Raw genomic sequence first — 14,208 nt, 5'->3', positions numbered from 1 at the left:
CTCCACCGATGCCATACGATACGGTGCCATAGAAATCGGCGAGGTATCGGGCATCAAATCAATAGTAAACTCCACTTCTCGGTGTGGAGGCAACTCTGTTAAGTCCTCTGGAGAAACATCCAAGAAATCACGAACAACTATCGGATAATCCTCTTCCACAACATCATCTTCTTCGGCTAAAAGACTAGCTAAGAAGTAATCACCACGACTCCGTCCACGAATACCATACAATGATGAAGGTTGGGAATCACTTCGATCTCCCATGAAAAGAAGCAATCTCCCTCGGGAGTGCAAACTATAACTCTTCCTCTAAAAGGTCAAACACAAAAGTTCGCCCGGCTATCACGATGGAGCAATCCCTTATAATTCTTCTCAAGGACATTGAAACCCCAACTAGCGTATCAACACAAAACACCCAATCCATGAAACTAACCTCTAACCCCGATGAAAGTGCAAATGATGATGACATGAAAGAATAAGATGCACCAAAGTCAAACAAAACACGGGCCCAAGAACCAAACAGGCATATCATACATACATTGTTTTCATATAAGCATGCTTTCTCATAAAACTTCCATCAACACATACTATCACATTTGCATATATATCATTTAAACAATTATAGTAAGAATTCATCCAAAATAGGCATGCTAAAACACAATATACATAAAAAAATTCACAAAATTTCAAGAAAACGTGAATTAAACACCCCTACCTCAAAGGAGGAGAAACCCCCAATTCCCAAGCCCTAGATTCGAAAATTCAAGGAGGTACCAAAACTGAAATTGCTTATATCTATATGAAGATCTCGCTGCGCTCTTCGTTTTTTCGCAAACGGCACCCAAAAATTCCAACAATTGAGGAAGGAATCAAATGTTGAAGTTGTAAAAGAAAAAGAAAAGAAATATCAACGGGAGAGAGAGAACAGGTCGTGAGAGAGAGTGAGATTGCTGAGGATAATGGCTATAAAGCCATTATATTTGTTATAATGTCCTGCGGGTCCCACCACTTTTCTTTCTTTCTTTCTTTCTTTTTTTTTTTTTTTTTTTTCTTTTTTGTACATAAGCACACACCATAATTACATATATGCATATAAGAAAAACACAAACATTACATTCTCCCCAACTTTAAAAGATTTCGTCCCGGAAATCAAGCCATACCTGAGGGAGAAAACAACTCTGGATACTTGGAGCGAACCTCCTGTTCAAGCTCCTAAGTAACCTCCTTAACTCCATAATGCCTCCAGAAAACTTTCACCAATGGTATCGTCTTGTTCCTCAACCCCTTCTGCTGTGTGTCAAGGATCTGAACTGGTCCCTCTTCATAGTAGACATCCTTATTAATGTTTACATCAACCCAACTCAAAATATAAGATGGATTCGGCTCGTACTTCAGTAGCATCGATATATGAAAGACATTGTGAACTCTGTCCATCTGCGGTGGCAAAGCAAGTCTGTAGACAACCTCTCCTACCCGGTCTAAGATCTTAAAAGGTCTAATAAATCATGGCGACAACTTGCCACTCTTTTCGAACCTCATTAATCCCTTCCGTGGAGAAACTCAAAGAAAAACGCGGTCTCCCACCTCAAGGATTGCAGCCGTCTCCGTCTATCCACATAACTCTTTTGTTAGCTCTGAGCTGTAAGTAATCTCTATCTGATCAGCTTAATCTTTTCGGTAGTCTCGAGTACTATGTCGGGTCCTAAGGCGGCTGTCTCGCCTACCTCAGTCCAACAAACAGGAGACCTACAAGGTCTACCATACAACGCCTCAAATGGAGCCATCTGAATACTCACCTGATAACTGTTATTGTAGGCAAACTCAATAAGTGGAAGGTGATCCCCCCAACTGCCTCCCAAATCAAGTACACATGCCCGAAGCATATCCTCCAAGATCTGGATGGTACGCTCTGACTGTCCATCCGTCTGTGGATGGAATGCCGTACTAAGGTGCAACGATGAACCAAATGCTACCTAAAGTCCTTCCCAGAACCTCGAAGTAAACTTGGCATCCCTATTTGAAACAATAGCCACTGGAACTCCGTGCAACCTCACAATCTCTTTCACATAAAGAACACCAAGTGCCTCCGCGTTATCTGTTGCCTTAATGGGCAAAAAGTGAGCCGTTTTGATCAATCTATTAATAATGACCCATGCGGCTTCATTTCCCTTCCGTGATCTAGGAAGACCTGTTACAAAATCCATAGCAATCTGCTCTCATTTCCACTGCGCTACAGGTAATGGTTGCAACAAACCGGTTGGTCTCTGATGCTCGGCCTTCACCTGTTAACAGGCAAGGCACCTAGCCATAAACTGTGCAACATCCTTCTTCATTCCATTACACCAATACTGATGTCTTAAATTGTGATACATCTTAGTACCACCCGGATAAACTGCAAAGCGGGAAGTATAAAACTCCCATAGAACATCCTCCCGACAAATGGTGGGAACAACCAACAAACCCTTAAACCATAGACCTCCATCTGCATGCGTAGTCCAATCCTTCACTATCTCACCACCAGAAATCAGAGTGTGAATAGCATCCAAATCCGGATCTTGCCTCTGTGACTCAATCACTCATCCGACAAGAGTAGGCTGAGCCACAAGACTAAACAAGAATGTCGACTCATAACAAACATCGTCATCAAAACCCTTCAATCCCATTTTTGCCAAATCCTCAAGCATCTTCCATTATCGAATAGCCAAACCGGCCAAAGTCCCACGAGATTTCCGACTTAAGGCATCTGCTACCACATTTGCCTTACCCGGATGATACTGCAAGTCAAAATTGTAATCTTCCAAGAACTCAACCCACCGCCTGTCTATTGTTCAAGTCCTTTTGGGAGAAAAGGTACTTGAGACTCTTGTGATTTGAGAACACCTCGAATCTCTCACCATACAAGTAATGTCTCCAACACTTCAAAGCAAATATGACTGCCGCTAACTCTAAATCATGAGTAGGGTAGTTAAGCTCGTGAGTCTTCAACTGTCGAGACCCATAAGCCACTACTCTACCATCCTACATCAACACACGTCCCAAACCATCACGTGAAGTGTCACAATAAATCTCATAACCCAAGTTACGCTCGGGTATCACCAATACTAGAGCTATAGTCAATCTTATCTTCAACTCCTGAAAGGAAGACTAACAGGCATCATTCCATGTAAAATTGATCCCTTTCCGGGTCAAGCGAGTCATAGGCACTGTCAAGCGAGAAAAATCCTTCACAAATCTTCAGTAGTAACCCGCTAAGCCAAGAAAACTTCGGATCTCAAAAACATTCTTGGGTTGCTCCCAATTTAGAAATGCCTCTATTTTTTATGGATCAACCGATACTCCACCTTCCGAAACAACATGCCCTAAAAATTTCACCTCTTATAACCAAAACTCACACTTCTCATACTTGGCATACAAACGGTGCTCTCGCAAAATCTACAATATAATACTCAAATGGATCCCGTGCTCCTCCCGAGTCCGTGAATACACAAGAATATCATCCATGAAAACTACCACAAACTGGTCCAAGTAATTGTTGTAGACACGGTTCATTAAGTCCATGAATGCCGCTGGCACATTAGTCAAACCAAAAGGCATGACAAGAAACTCATAATGTCCATACCGTGTACGGAACGCTGTCTTTAGGATATCTTCATCCCTAACCCGTAACCGATAGTAGCCTGACCTCAAGTCAATCTTAGAAAAATAACTAGCTCCACTCAACTGATCAAACAAATCATCTATCCTTGGCAAAGGATACTTGTTCTTGATGGTTGACCGGGTCCTCTTTTACAAGGGTCGCGATACCAAGTCAAGCTTGAAAGTTGTGTATGAATTTAGGAGGTGGCCAAGTTTTACATTTATAGAAAGCCACTACTACCTTTCTCTATATAAAATATAGATAGGGCGAGTAGGGATCGTCCCAAGGGATTTGATGGTGTATCTAATTGTGAACTATGGTAATTAGGGTTAGTAGGTCGAGTGATCACACAATTGGTTGGTTGGTTGATTAAGTTAAATTGAATTCAACTAAATAAAATAATATGACGTAAACAAGAGAGAGAGAGGTCTTGGGGTGTAGAGATCACCACCAAGCAATACTTTTTTATACTACTAACAAGTGATCAATTGAGGGTAATGGATGTGTTGCAATATGATAAGGGTGTGTGTGCATTAGGTTGATTCAATTGGCAAGGATGACAAATCAAGCAAGTATTGTCTAAACATCATGTGAAGAGCACAATATATCTAAATAATAGAGCATATATTGTCTAGACAACATGGGGATAGCACAATAGATCAAAACAAGTCATTAATCCTTCATTAAGCTCACAATCTACATACAGCACAATATTTGAGGAATATGCCTTTTGGACTCACAAGCATGGAACATCAAACATCAAGAGTAGATTGTCCTCCCATCTAACATTATTCTACCACTACACTAAATCTACACTACTAGCATGAAAATAAAGCTATCTAGCCTAGGGGAGAGGCACAAACCATCAAGAATAGGCATAAACCATCAAATGAACCAAAATAGCATTCATTAAGCATATCATCTTGATAATCTCTAGATCTATAGCATCAATACACATAGACATGTATCAAAAACACTAAATCTAGAGATAAGCACATGAATATCCTACTCTAGCATACATAGACATATGGGTAGAATAGAATAGTCAATTGGAAGCATTAAACCATACAAACCATGAAATAATCAAGATTTATATATACATGAATATCAAGATGTATCATACAACCCTAATCCCTCAATAATACACAAGATTAGAGTATAGAAAGTATGCTTGGGGCTAACTCTAGCCCCAAGAAGATGTCTAGCCACTCATGGTAGTGATGATCCAACCCTCAAGGGCTAACTCCACGGCTGCTCCTTGTTAGTGAAGATCTCCTCCAATGGTGCTCTAGCTTCCCTCCTTCCTCCTCTCCAAGAATAACCTCCAAGATGATTTTTAATGTGTGACAAGAGACTCTAGACTCCTCCCCAAAAAGTGTATCATATTCCTTATATAGGTAGGTCAAATACACCCTATGATGAGCTGTGGTCGTGCAAGGCATATTCTCCAATGATTGGGTGAAGGACGGAATAAATGAGCTGGACTTTAACTTTTTCTCACTGAAGGAAGTTCGATCAATCGAACCTTAACTTGGATCGATCGAAGATGGGTTCGATCGATCGAACTGCATCTTGGATCGATCGAAGTGGTCTGACTCCTCCGGATAAGGACAAGGCTTAGATATTTCGAAGATATTTATAGGGAAAAGGACAAAAGTGGTTGGTAGGCGTACAGCTGTGGATAAGATCAATCATTTGAATAGGACAAAATAGGGTTCGATCGATCGAAGGTGATGTTGGATCGATCGAATCTTGGAATTTCAGCAAAGGCCAAGGTTGGATCTATCGAGAAGTACTGTGATCGATCATAGATGTTCGATCGATCGAACTCTAAGTTGGATCGATCGAACTTTTCAGCTGCACAACTTTGATTCCTTTTTGCTCCTTTCTTTCTCCACTTTGCTCCCTCCTTTGGTTTATTTCAGGATTGCTCCAATTAAGCTCTTATTTGGCTGAGTTAGCACAATTTTGGGATTAGTGCCTGAAAATATAAATAACACGTAATAAGTCTAAAATGGCAAAGTAAGATAGATAAAGGTACTAGAGTGCTTAAGCTTAATGGGTTTAAATGCGCACTTTTCAGTGCTAACATCACACCCCCAAACTTAAATATTGGTAGTCCCTAACAATGAACTAAGAAGTAAAGGAATGAAATGAACAACAAAACAAGTATAAACTGGAAAGCAAGTAAAATGATAACACCATTTTCGCAGGGAACACGATTGCATTTAGCATATGCAACAAGCCTTTTAAACCCCTAGGTTACCCCTAATGGACGAGTAAAGTCTCGTGAGGGTTTCCAGAAATGGTACCCACAAACATTAAGCTCATTCTTTCAAAAGAGGCACCAATATTACAAACAAGCATTGGGAGAAAATTACCTCAAGTATGCAATTTTTCAACCGTTTCTAAGCAATCTCCCAAAATTTCAATATCAAACAAGCAAGTATGGTCCTCCACATATCAAGAAAATGATCATGAAAATTGAAACAAGTCTAGAATCCATGTGAGAGGTCCGGCATCAAGTGTGTTGCTATCTTAGCCAACTAGAGAAGTAATCACATCCTTACCCTCAAACTAGTACACAAATCTAGTACCGATCATCAAGATAAGAGAGTGGACCTTTTATTAAAGCTTTATTGTTCTAGGTGCGCTTATTCTTTTCACTCTATTTTTTTTTTCTTTTTTTTTTATTGAGGATCAAAGATGGAAGTATTGTGCAATGTGTTGATCTCTTAAGCTTTCTAGAAGATTCATGTAGCGAGCTTTAGGTCAATGACTCCCAAACCAGATGGCTTTAGGGCATTAGGTGTTAAGACACCCCAACGGACTTACAAACTCAAATCAACTAGGCTACAAATCAAGACAACAACCATCTAATCATTTCCTACTTCTCACCTTTTGGGAGAAGTCCTCACTTTTATTGCTTTTGCAACTTCTTTTTTTTTTTTTTTTTTTTTTTGAATTCAATTATTAACCTAGAGTTTGGGCCCTCCACCTTTCGGCGCGAGAAGTTCACTGCTTAATGAGGCAAGAATCCTGGCTACTCAATGAAAAGGGGTTGTTATCCACCTTTATCAAGAATGAAAGCTTCCAATGCACTACTAGCTCAATTGGGATATAACCAATTCAATAATCAACAAAGCATATACCCCACAAATGAATGCTAGTGTGCACCGGTGCTAGTGTAGAATCCTAGAATGAATCTCAAAACAATCACAAATTCAGGATGATGTGGACCACAATTGCAAGCAAGATATCAATCTTTTGAAAAATTTACTCCTAAATGGCATCCTCAAGGCATACAAGGAGTATTGGACTCTCAAGTCAAGCAATTTTTAAATTTTAAGCAATATAGTCCTCAAAAGATCAAAATTATAGCTAGAAATGGACCAAGTATAGAAATATCCCTCAAATACACAAGACATGCTCAAAATTTGAATTTTAAAGTAACACTGAAATATACACCAATACCCCTAAACTTAAACTGCACATTGTCCTCAATGTGTGAAGAGAACAAAGGAAAGAGTATACCAGTGCTTTAGACATGAATGATCGGGATAGAAATATCCAAAGTGGGTGGCATGGCCCCCCCAAACTTGGGATAAACTGTGGTCCTGAAAAGTTTGCACTCGGATAAACTCATTAGATGACAAGATAGGATAATCAGTGCACAGTGGACATGCAAGTGTAAAATGGGATAAATAGAGAATAGAGAGAGAGGTGTAAGAGTGGTCCTAAAAAATTGGGCAGCACTCTCTCACTAAAGTCACTGTGGTGTACCTGATGGAGTCAAACATACAAATATGAGATACTAAGAGACATCCATAATCAAAAAGCAATATATAGAGAATATAAAGTGCAGGTACATCAATAAAATAATAAAGCCGACAGACCGGCCGCAAAGTATAATACAGTAACAGTTACAGTATAATACAGATCCAGAATAAAAGAAATGAAAGCATAGAACAACTGGAAGTGGAGTCTCAGGAGGCCTGATCGTGAAGATCTGCAGTGGCTGGAGGTGCAGGTGCGGGTGCAGGTGCAGGGAGTCGGCTGGAGAGATCGGCAAAGCAAGCTATGACATCCGCCCTGAAAGAGGTGAACTCAGCTCGGTGGGCAGTGATGTCGGCTCGCATGGCTACTACGTCCTCCTCCAGTGTCTGCAAGCGTGCTCCGAATCCGGGAGAAGGAACTGGAGACTCAGGCAGAGATGCCTCTGAAGAAGACTCCCGAACTCGCTCCTGAGCAGCGGCTCGATCACTGGTATCATCGGCATCAGCATCATCTGCAGCATCGGCATAATCCTCCGCAGGTCGCTCTAGGTCAATGTCCATGCGATCGGTAGCCGGACCGACTGGTGCGTCATCCGCTGCGATATCTGCTACTGCTGGAGGTGCCGGCTGTGCCTGGGCTGCCTCCTCCTCCTCTAGTTCAGCTGCTGCCTCTACAGCTGGCTCCTAAAGACTCTGAATAAGAGCATTGTAGCCCTTATTCCAGTCGCTCCTCCTATAGAAGCTGGACCGTGCAAGGGGCTCCTCATCTGGGGGCACTCTGTAGCGCTGGTCAAGAAGGATCTGCGTGATGAGGTGTCCGAAGGGCAGGACCTTGGACCGCTTAGGGTCCTTCCTGGAAATGAAAGAATCATACAGTAACCTCATTATACTCCAGATGAGGACTGGGATAGATACCCAGCAGCCCATGTAAAAAGCGTAAAGAGCTGTCAAGTAGCCAGGACGCCTCTGGATCTTGTGGCCTGACATGTAAATGTTCTGGAAGAGAACTGTGTCGATGAACCAGAGGTCGTCAGGCAAAAAGGTCCTGGTGGTGAATGTCTAACCACCGGCATGATGGCCTGTCAAGGAGACAGCCATGTCAGAAAATAAAGGCCTATGCAGCCTCGGGTATGTCTCTGCAAGCTCAGGTGGACACCGGTGTGGGCACCGGCAAGCACGGGCCAGAGTGTCAACTGTGATGACAATCTCGTGGCCGGCCAGTGTAGTGATCATCTTCGCGGTAGATCGTGGCGAAGGCCGGAGATGCTGAAAGAATAGCCGCACCAGTCCCGGGTATACAAGGCCGGTGACTGGGGCAAGGATGGCTGAGAGGCCCCGCAGCATGATATCCTGATAGCCAGACCGGGTCAAGATAGACTCGGAGAAGTACTCAGTATCGAAGTACGACTCCTGAGCCACGGTCATAGCTGCATATCGCGGCAGCAACTGGTCACGGCACTGAGCTGGTAGAGGTTGCTGCGGTGATGGCATGGCGGCTGCATCTGCCTGATGGCGCGTAAGAGAAGGTGATGGTGTGAAGGCTGGAGGAGCCTGGGATGTAGATGGCATGTGGTCAGCTCCCTCCTCAGCCTCGTGGGATGGGGACTGAGGGGGAGTAGCCTGTGCGGGCTCCTCCTGAGCATGAGATGGCTCTGCAACCATCTCTATCCTGGGCCGTATATGTCTGCGGGGTCGCTGTGGCCCCGAAGATCTCCTGGCTGTACTCTTGTACCACGGAGGCATGATCTGTAAAAAGACAAGAAAATTTCAATATATAAGTCAGTGCCAGATATATAAGAATTCAAGTGCATAATAGAAACATGTATGTCAAATAAGATAGACAAAATATGGATGACATGAATCTATGATAATAATGAAATGTGAGTCATGCTAAGCAATGTAGGTATGAAATGCATCCAATGTGGAATATCACAAGCATTGTGCATATAAAGATAGCATGAAGACGATATAAGATGAATAGAGTGTGTATGTGTGATCTTTGAAAGTTCGATCGATCGAACTTTAAGTTCGATCAATCACCAAAAATTTTCGATCGATCGAAGTGAAAAATGTTCAAAAGTTGGATCGATCGAAGTGAATTGGATCAATCCAACACTTGGATCGATCGAAGCATGAAAGTGCACAAGATTGGATCGATCGAAGGTAGTGAAATGAAGTTCACTACTTCGATCGATTGAAGAACAAGTTCGATCGATCGAACTGTGCGAATGCCGAATCTGAAAAGTCGCAGATCTGTGAGATCTAGAGTACGGGGCCCACACAAACGTGTTTGTGGGCCCATCTACACACCAAACATCCCATCCTCAACACCCAAACACTCCCCAAACTCCACAAATCACATCACAATCCCCAATTTGGTTCGGCCGAATGGATATAGGTATATGTATATCATAATCATGAAATTGATGCTTCAAAATGGATGATTAATACACATACAACATAAATCAATATAGAAAATCATGAATCATGCATCGATTAAACTTTTAAATCAAGAAATGGCTCGCGGTTTACCTCAAAACCGAGAGGGATGAGATGAGAGAGAGGGGGCGAAGCCGCAGTGAAAATAAGGCTTGAGTTGGCCGGAATTTGCTCGCCGGAGATGAGGAAGATGATTGGAATGGAGGTTGCCCGAATTGAGATGAGATTGAGAGAAGAGGGAGACTAGGGTTTGGTTTCCTTTTGAAGTTGGATCGATCCAAAGTGATCGATCCAACTCGGTTTTATTTTAAAAACACGATATGCAGAGTTCGATCGATCGAAGATGGAGTTCGATCGATTGAACTTAGGTCTCCACTCTTAATGGCATTTTTTTTTAATTTTGGATTTTTTTTTCTTTTTTTTTTGAATGAATTTTGAAAAAATCAAAGGAAATTAAATTAATGAGATGCAAATTTCGATCGATCGAAGAAAGATTTCGATCGATCGAAGAGGATAAAGAATGTACAAGTTTAAGGGTTCAAGAGTTGACACGTGTTGGAACCTTGGATCGATCGAACTTGGAATTCGATCGATCAAACATGTAAAATTTTGAAAAGTCCCGAGAGCATGCATTTTAGAATTTGGATGCAGGTCCAAAATTTTTCTAAGTGTTGGGACTCATGATCGATCGAACCACATGTTGGATCGATCGAAAGGTAGTTCGATCGATCGAAATGGTTTACGATCGATCGAACTTTTCAAAATTTGGAGATCCCGAGAGCATGCATTTTGGAATTTGGATGCAGGTCCAAAATTTTTCTAAGTGTTGGGTGCAAAATGAGAGCTGGATCGATCGAGTCCATAGTTGGATTGATCGAACCAAAGTTCGATCGATCGAACCAAAACTTGGATCGATCGAAATTATGCCTAAATGCTCAAAATGACTTGAATGCTCATGCAACCCCTTACTCAGTTCCTTCCAATGTATGTGAACCACAAAAATAGTATCTAGACTTCGCAAGAATCAAAATGCAAGATAGAAATGAGGGCGGAATAGGGTTTTGACATCCTACGAATTTCGGTGCTAGTCTTTAACGTCTCTAGCAAGACCTAGGGTTCTTTTAACCCGGATCAAAGATCTTGCAATGCATCCCCTCCTTTTTGGGATGAGAGATGTTTCGAGTAACTCCCAACAAATGGTTCTTAGAAGAACTTGTTGGGGTAAACTCAAAAGACGTCTTGAGTTCCTTGTCAAAACTTTCCTTGGGCTTCCACGCCCTTTCACAACAAGAGTTCGAAATCACTTTTCTTGTATGCAATGCTGAAGATGAAGATGAAGGCTTTGAAACATTGTTCATGCACAAAAGCTCATTCCTTTCACAAGCAAGATCATGATATTCCTCTACCACATTAACCTCTTCTTCATATTTGTCAAATGGATTGGGTGTGGGGTTAAAGATGTTCAACTTCACTCTCATGTGCCCAAAAGAAATCTTCATTATCCCCATCCTACAATTTATGTTGGCATTTGAGGTTGCTAAGAAAGAACGGCCAAGGATAACCGGAATTTGGTTCTTTGGATTGGGCACCGGTTCCGTGTCAATGACGACAAAGTCAACCGGGAAGAAGAACTTATCAATCTTAATCAACACATCCTCAATTATCCCCCTAGGCTTCTTAATGGATCGGTCGGCAAGTTGTAAAACCACCGACGTCGGTTTCAATTCACTTAGGCCCAATTTGACATAAACCGAATAGGGAGGAAGGTTAACACTAGCCCTTAAGTCAAGAAGTGCCCGGTTGATGACATGTTCACCAATGACACAAGATGTTGTAGGTGCACCGGGGTCCTTAAACTTTGGCAAAGTGTTGTGTTGTAGAATGGAACTCACTTGTTCGGTTAAGACCACTTTTTTTGATGTTTGGCTCTTGTTCTTCCGCTTTTGGGTGCATAAGTCCTTCAAGAATTTGGCATAAGCCGGAATTTGCTTAATTGCATCCAAAAGTGGAAGATTGACTGTGACTTGCCTAAACATATCCATTATCTCATTGTTCTTGGTCTTTTGCCTTTCTTTTGAAATGGACCCTTTCAAGGCGTCCGGAAATGGAGCTTTTTCAAAAACTCTTTCAGTATTTTCTTTCAAAGAATTTTCAGCATTGGACTTGTTCGATTCATTGGATTTCAAATCACTTTTCAAAGAAGAATCATGAATAACATTTTTCAAAGAACTTTTCTCAAACACATTTTTCAACACTGTTTTCAATGAATCTCTTTGGAAATCATCTTTCAACTCACAATTTGAGGGCTTCTCATTCTCAAGATCATGCACATGCAATGAAGGAGGAATAATGTGCGGAACGGGACGGGTGACAACTTGAGGTTGTACCGGTTCACTCTATTCATTAGGCATTCTAACTTGATTGTCTACTACCCTACCACTTCTCAAGGTTGTTACCGCATTGACATGCTCAACATTATACCCTTCCAATGAGGATTTGGTTTCTACAACACATTGTTGTTTGATTGGGGCATTCATGTGCATCTTTCCCTTCTCTATAGCATTAAGTGTTTCAGCTATTTGCCCTACTTGGGTTTCTAGCTTGGCAATTGATTGAGAATGAGAATGCAACAATTGAGTATTTGCTTCTAGGGTGCCCAAAGCATTTAAAACCTTTTCCTCAAAAGCGGAACCTCTAGAATTTCCTTGAGAATATGATTGGTTAGGAAAATGAGAATTAACAAATTGATTTCCTTGTGAGTTATATGGTCTTGAACCTTGGGATCCTTGGTTTTGAAGTGGAGGTGGAATGTATTTCCCTTGAAAACCGCCTTGGGAAGAGTTCAAGCCCTCCCCTTGGTTTTTCCAAGAAAAATAAAGATGATTCCTCCAACCGGGATTGTAATGGTTACCATAAGGATTGTTCCCTTGGTTCACAAATGTTGCATTAACTTGCTCAATGGGTTCATTTTGAATTTGTCCATGAGGACAATTAGAAGTAGAATGAAGAACACTAGAACAAGTCATATATTATTCATTTTGAGCTCTAGGAGAATGGTTAGGAAAGGAGGACACTTGATTCGCCAAGTTTTCACTCATGCTCTCATAAAGACGCCACACGTCTTCCTCTTGCCGGTCTATATAAGAACCTCCCATTGAAGCATCAACCATGCCTTTATAATTGTCCGATAAGCTTTCAAAGAAGAATTGGAACAATTGCCATTTAGGCATGTCATGGTGAAGACACTTCCTAAGCAATTCATTGAAGCGTTCCCATGCCTCGTGGAAAGTTTCTCCCTCCCCATGTGTGAATTCCCTAATGGCGGTTCTCATAGCATTGGTCTTCGAAACCAGATAGTACTTTTTCAAAAATTCTTGTTGCATTTCTGCCCAAGAAGTTATAGAAAAAGGCCTAAGGTTGTTAAACCAATACTTTGCCTTATCTTTAAGGGTGAATGGAAAAAGTTTCAACCTTAAAACTTCTTCCGGCATGTCCGTGTATCGAACGGTAGAACAAATTTCAAGAAACTCATCCAAATGCTTGTAAGGTTCTTCACTAGGAAGTCCATGAAAGTTAGGTAGCATTTGGATAGTTTGTGCTTTAATCTCATAATGGTGTGCTCTAAATGGTGGTAATTGAATGCATGTGGGTGCATTATACTCATTAGGCAGATAGTGATCTCTCAATGCGAGTGGTGGATTAGCAACTTGAGGTGCAACATGGACACCTTGGTTATATTGAGCTTGATTAATGATGGGGGGTTGTGGTGCATACATTGGCCTTGGAATTCCCATTGGAATTTGGCCTTGTTGTTGAGGAGGTTGATGAATGTATGGCCTAGGCATGCCTAATGGAACTTGCATATTATCATTTTGCACATTAGGGTGAAGGATGCCTTGTTGGTCTATGTGACCAAGGTCTTCAACATGATCATCATTGAGAGCGTCCATTGGTAGATTGGTTCTATGTGAACTTCCTCTTCCCCTTGGATTCCTAATAGTGGATTTTAAAAGCAAATCAAGAAGGACAAGAGTAGGTCTCAATGAACGACGACCATACATGCACAATGCAACACGAATAAGCAACTTTCTCAACAATGCAATTAAACTTCACAACCACAATTTTCAAATGCAATGTATGTCAAATAAATGCCTCCACGTGGGCCCCCGATTTAACTAAGGAGATTAAGTAAGAAGGTCTCACAATAGTCCTTTAGCACTTCAACTCCAAATTTAAAAGCTTAGCTTAGCAAAATTTTTTAGCAACTCTTCATTTTTAGCATTTTTTTTTTCCTTTTTACTTGCTTTGCTCCTTAGCTTTGAAGTTCTTTGCTAGCTCCTTGCTCAATGCACCTTG

At 41.4% G+C, this 14,208-nt stretch overlaps 1 protein-coding gene across 1 annotated transcript; it reads right to left on the bottom strand.

Moving 5' to 3' along the window:
* Positions 1–1,973: 1,973 nt before the first annotated feature.
* On the bottom strand, positions 1,974–2,663 carry LOC132313934 (uncharacterized). The gene is made up of 3 exons (XM_059812871.1): positions 2,637–2,663; positions 2,291–2,561; positions 1,974–2,188 (listed from the first exon to the last, which is right to left on the bottom strand). Exons 1-3 carry the CDS (start codon positions 2,661–2,663, stop codon positions 1,974–1,976), a joined length of 513 nt encoding a protein of 170 aa, XP_059668854.1.
* Positions 2,664–14,208: the final 11,545 nt, after the last annotated feature.

This window comes from Cornus florida, unplaced genomic scaffold (assembly GCF_030987335.1).
Source record: "Cornus florida cultivar Cherokee Brave unplaced genomic scaffold, ASM3098733v1 CherokeeBrave_3.0.0_Hap2_Chr06, whole genome shotgun sequence".
In the NCBI taxonomy this organism is placed as follows: domain Eukaryota; kingdom Viridiplantae; phylum Streptophyta; class Magnoliopsida; order Cornales; family Cornaceae; genus Cornus; species Cornus florida.
This window is presented reverse-complemented; position numbering and strand designations above follow the sequence as displayed.

Coding starts and splice junctions, on each gene's coding strand:
- LOC132313934 (XM_059812871.1), bottom strand. CDS start 2,663: ATGGGATTGAAGGGTTTTGATGACGAT. Junction 2,562..2,636: donor TGAAGGGTTTTGATGACGAT/GTTTGTTATGAG, acceptor ATTGAGTCACAG/AGGCAAGATCCGGATTTGGA. Junction 2,189..2,290: donor TATGGCTAGGTGCCTTGCCT/GTTAACAGGTGA, acceptor ATTTTGTAACAG/GTCTTCCTAGATCACGGAAG.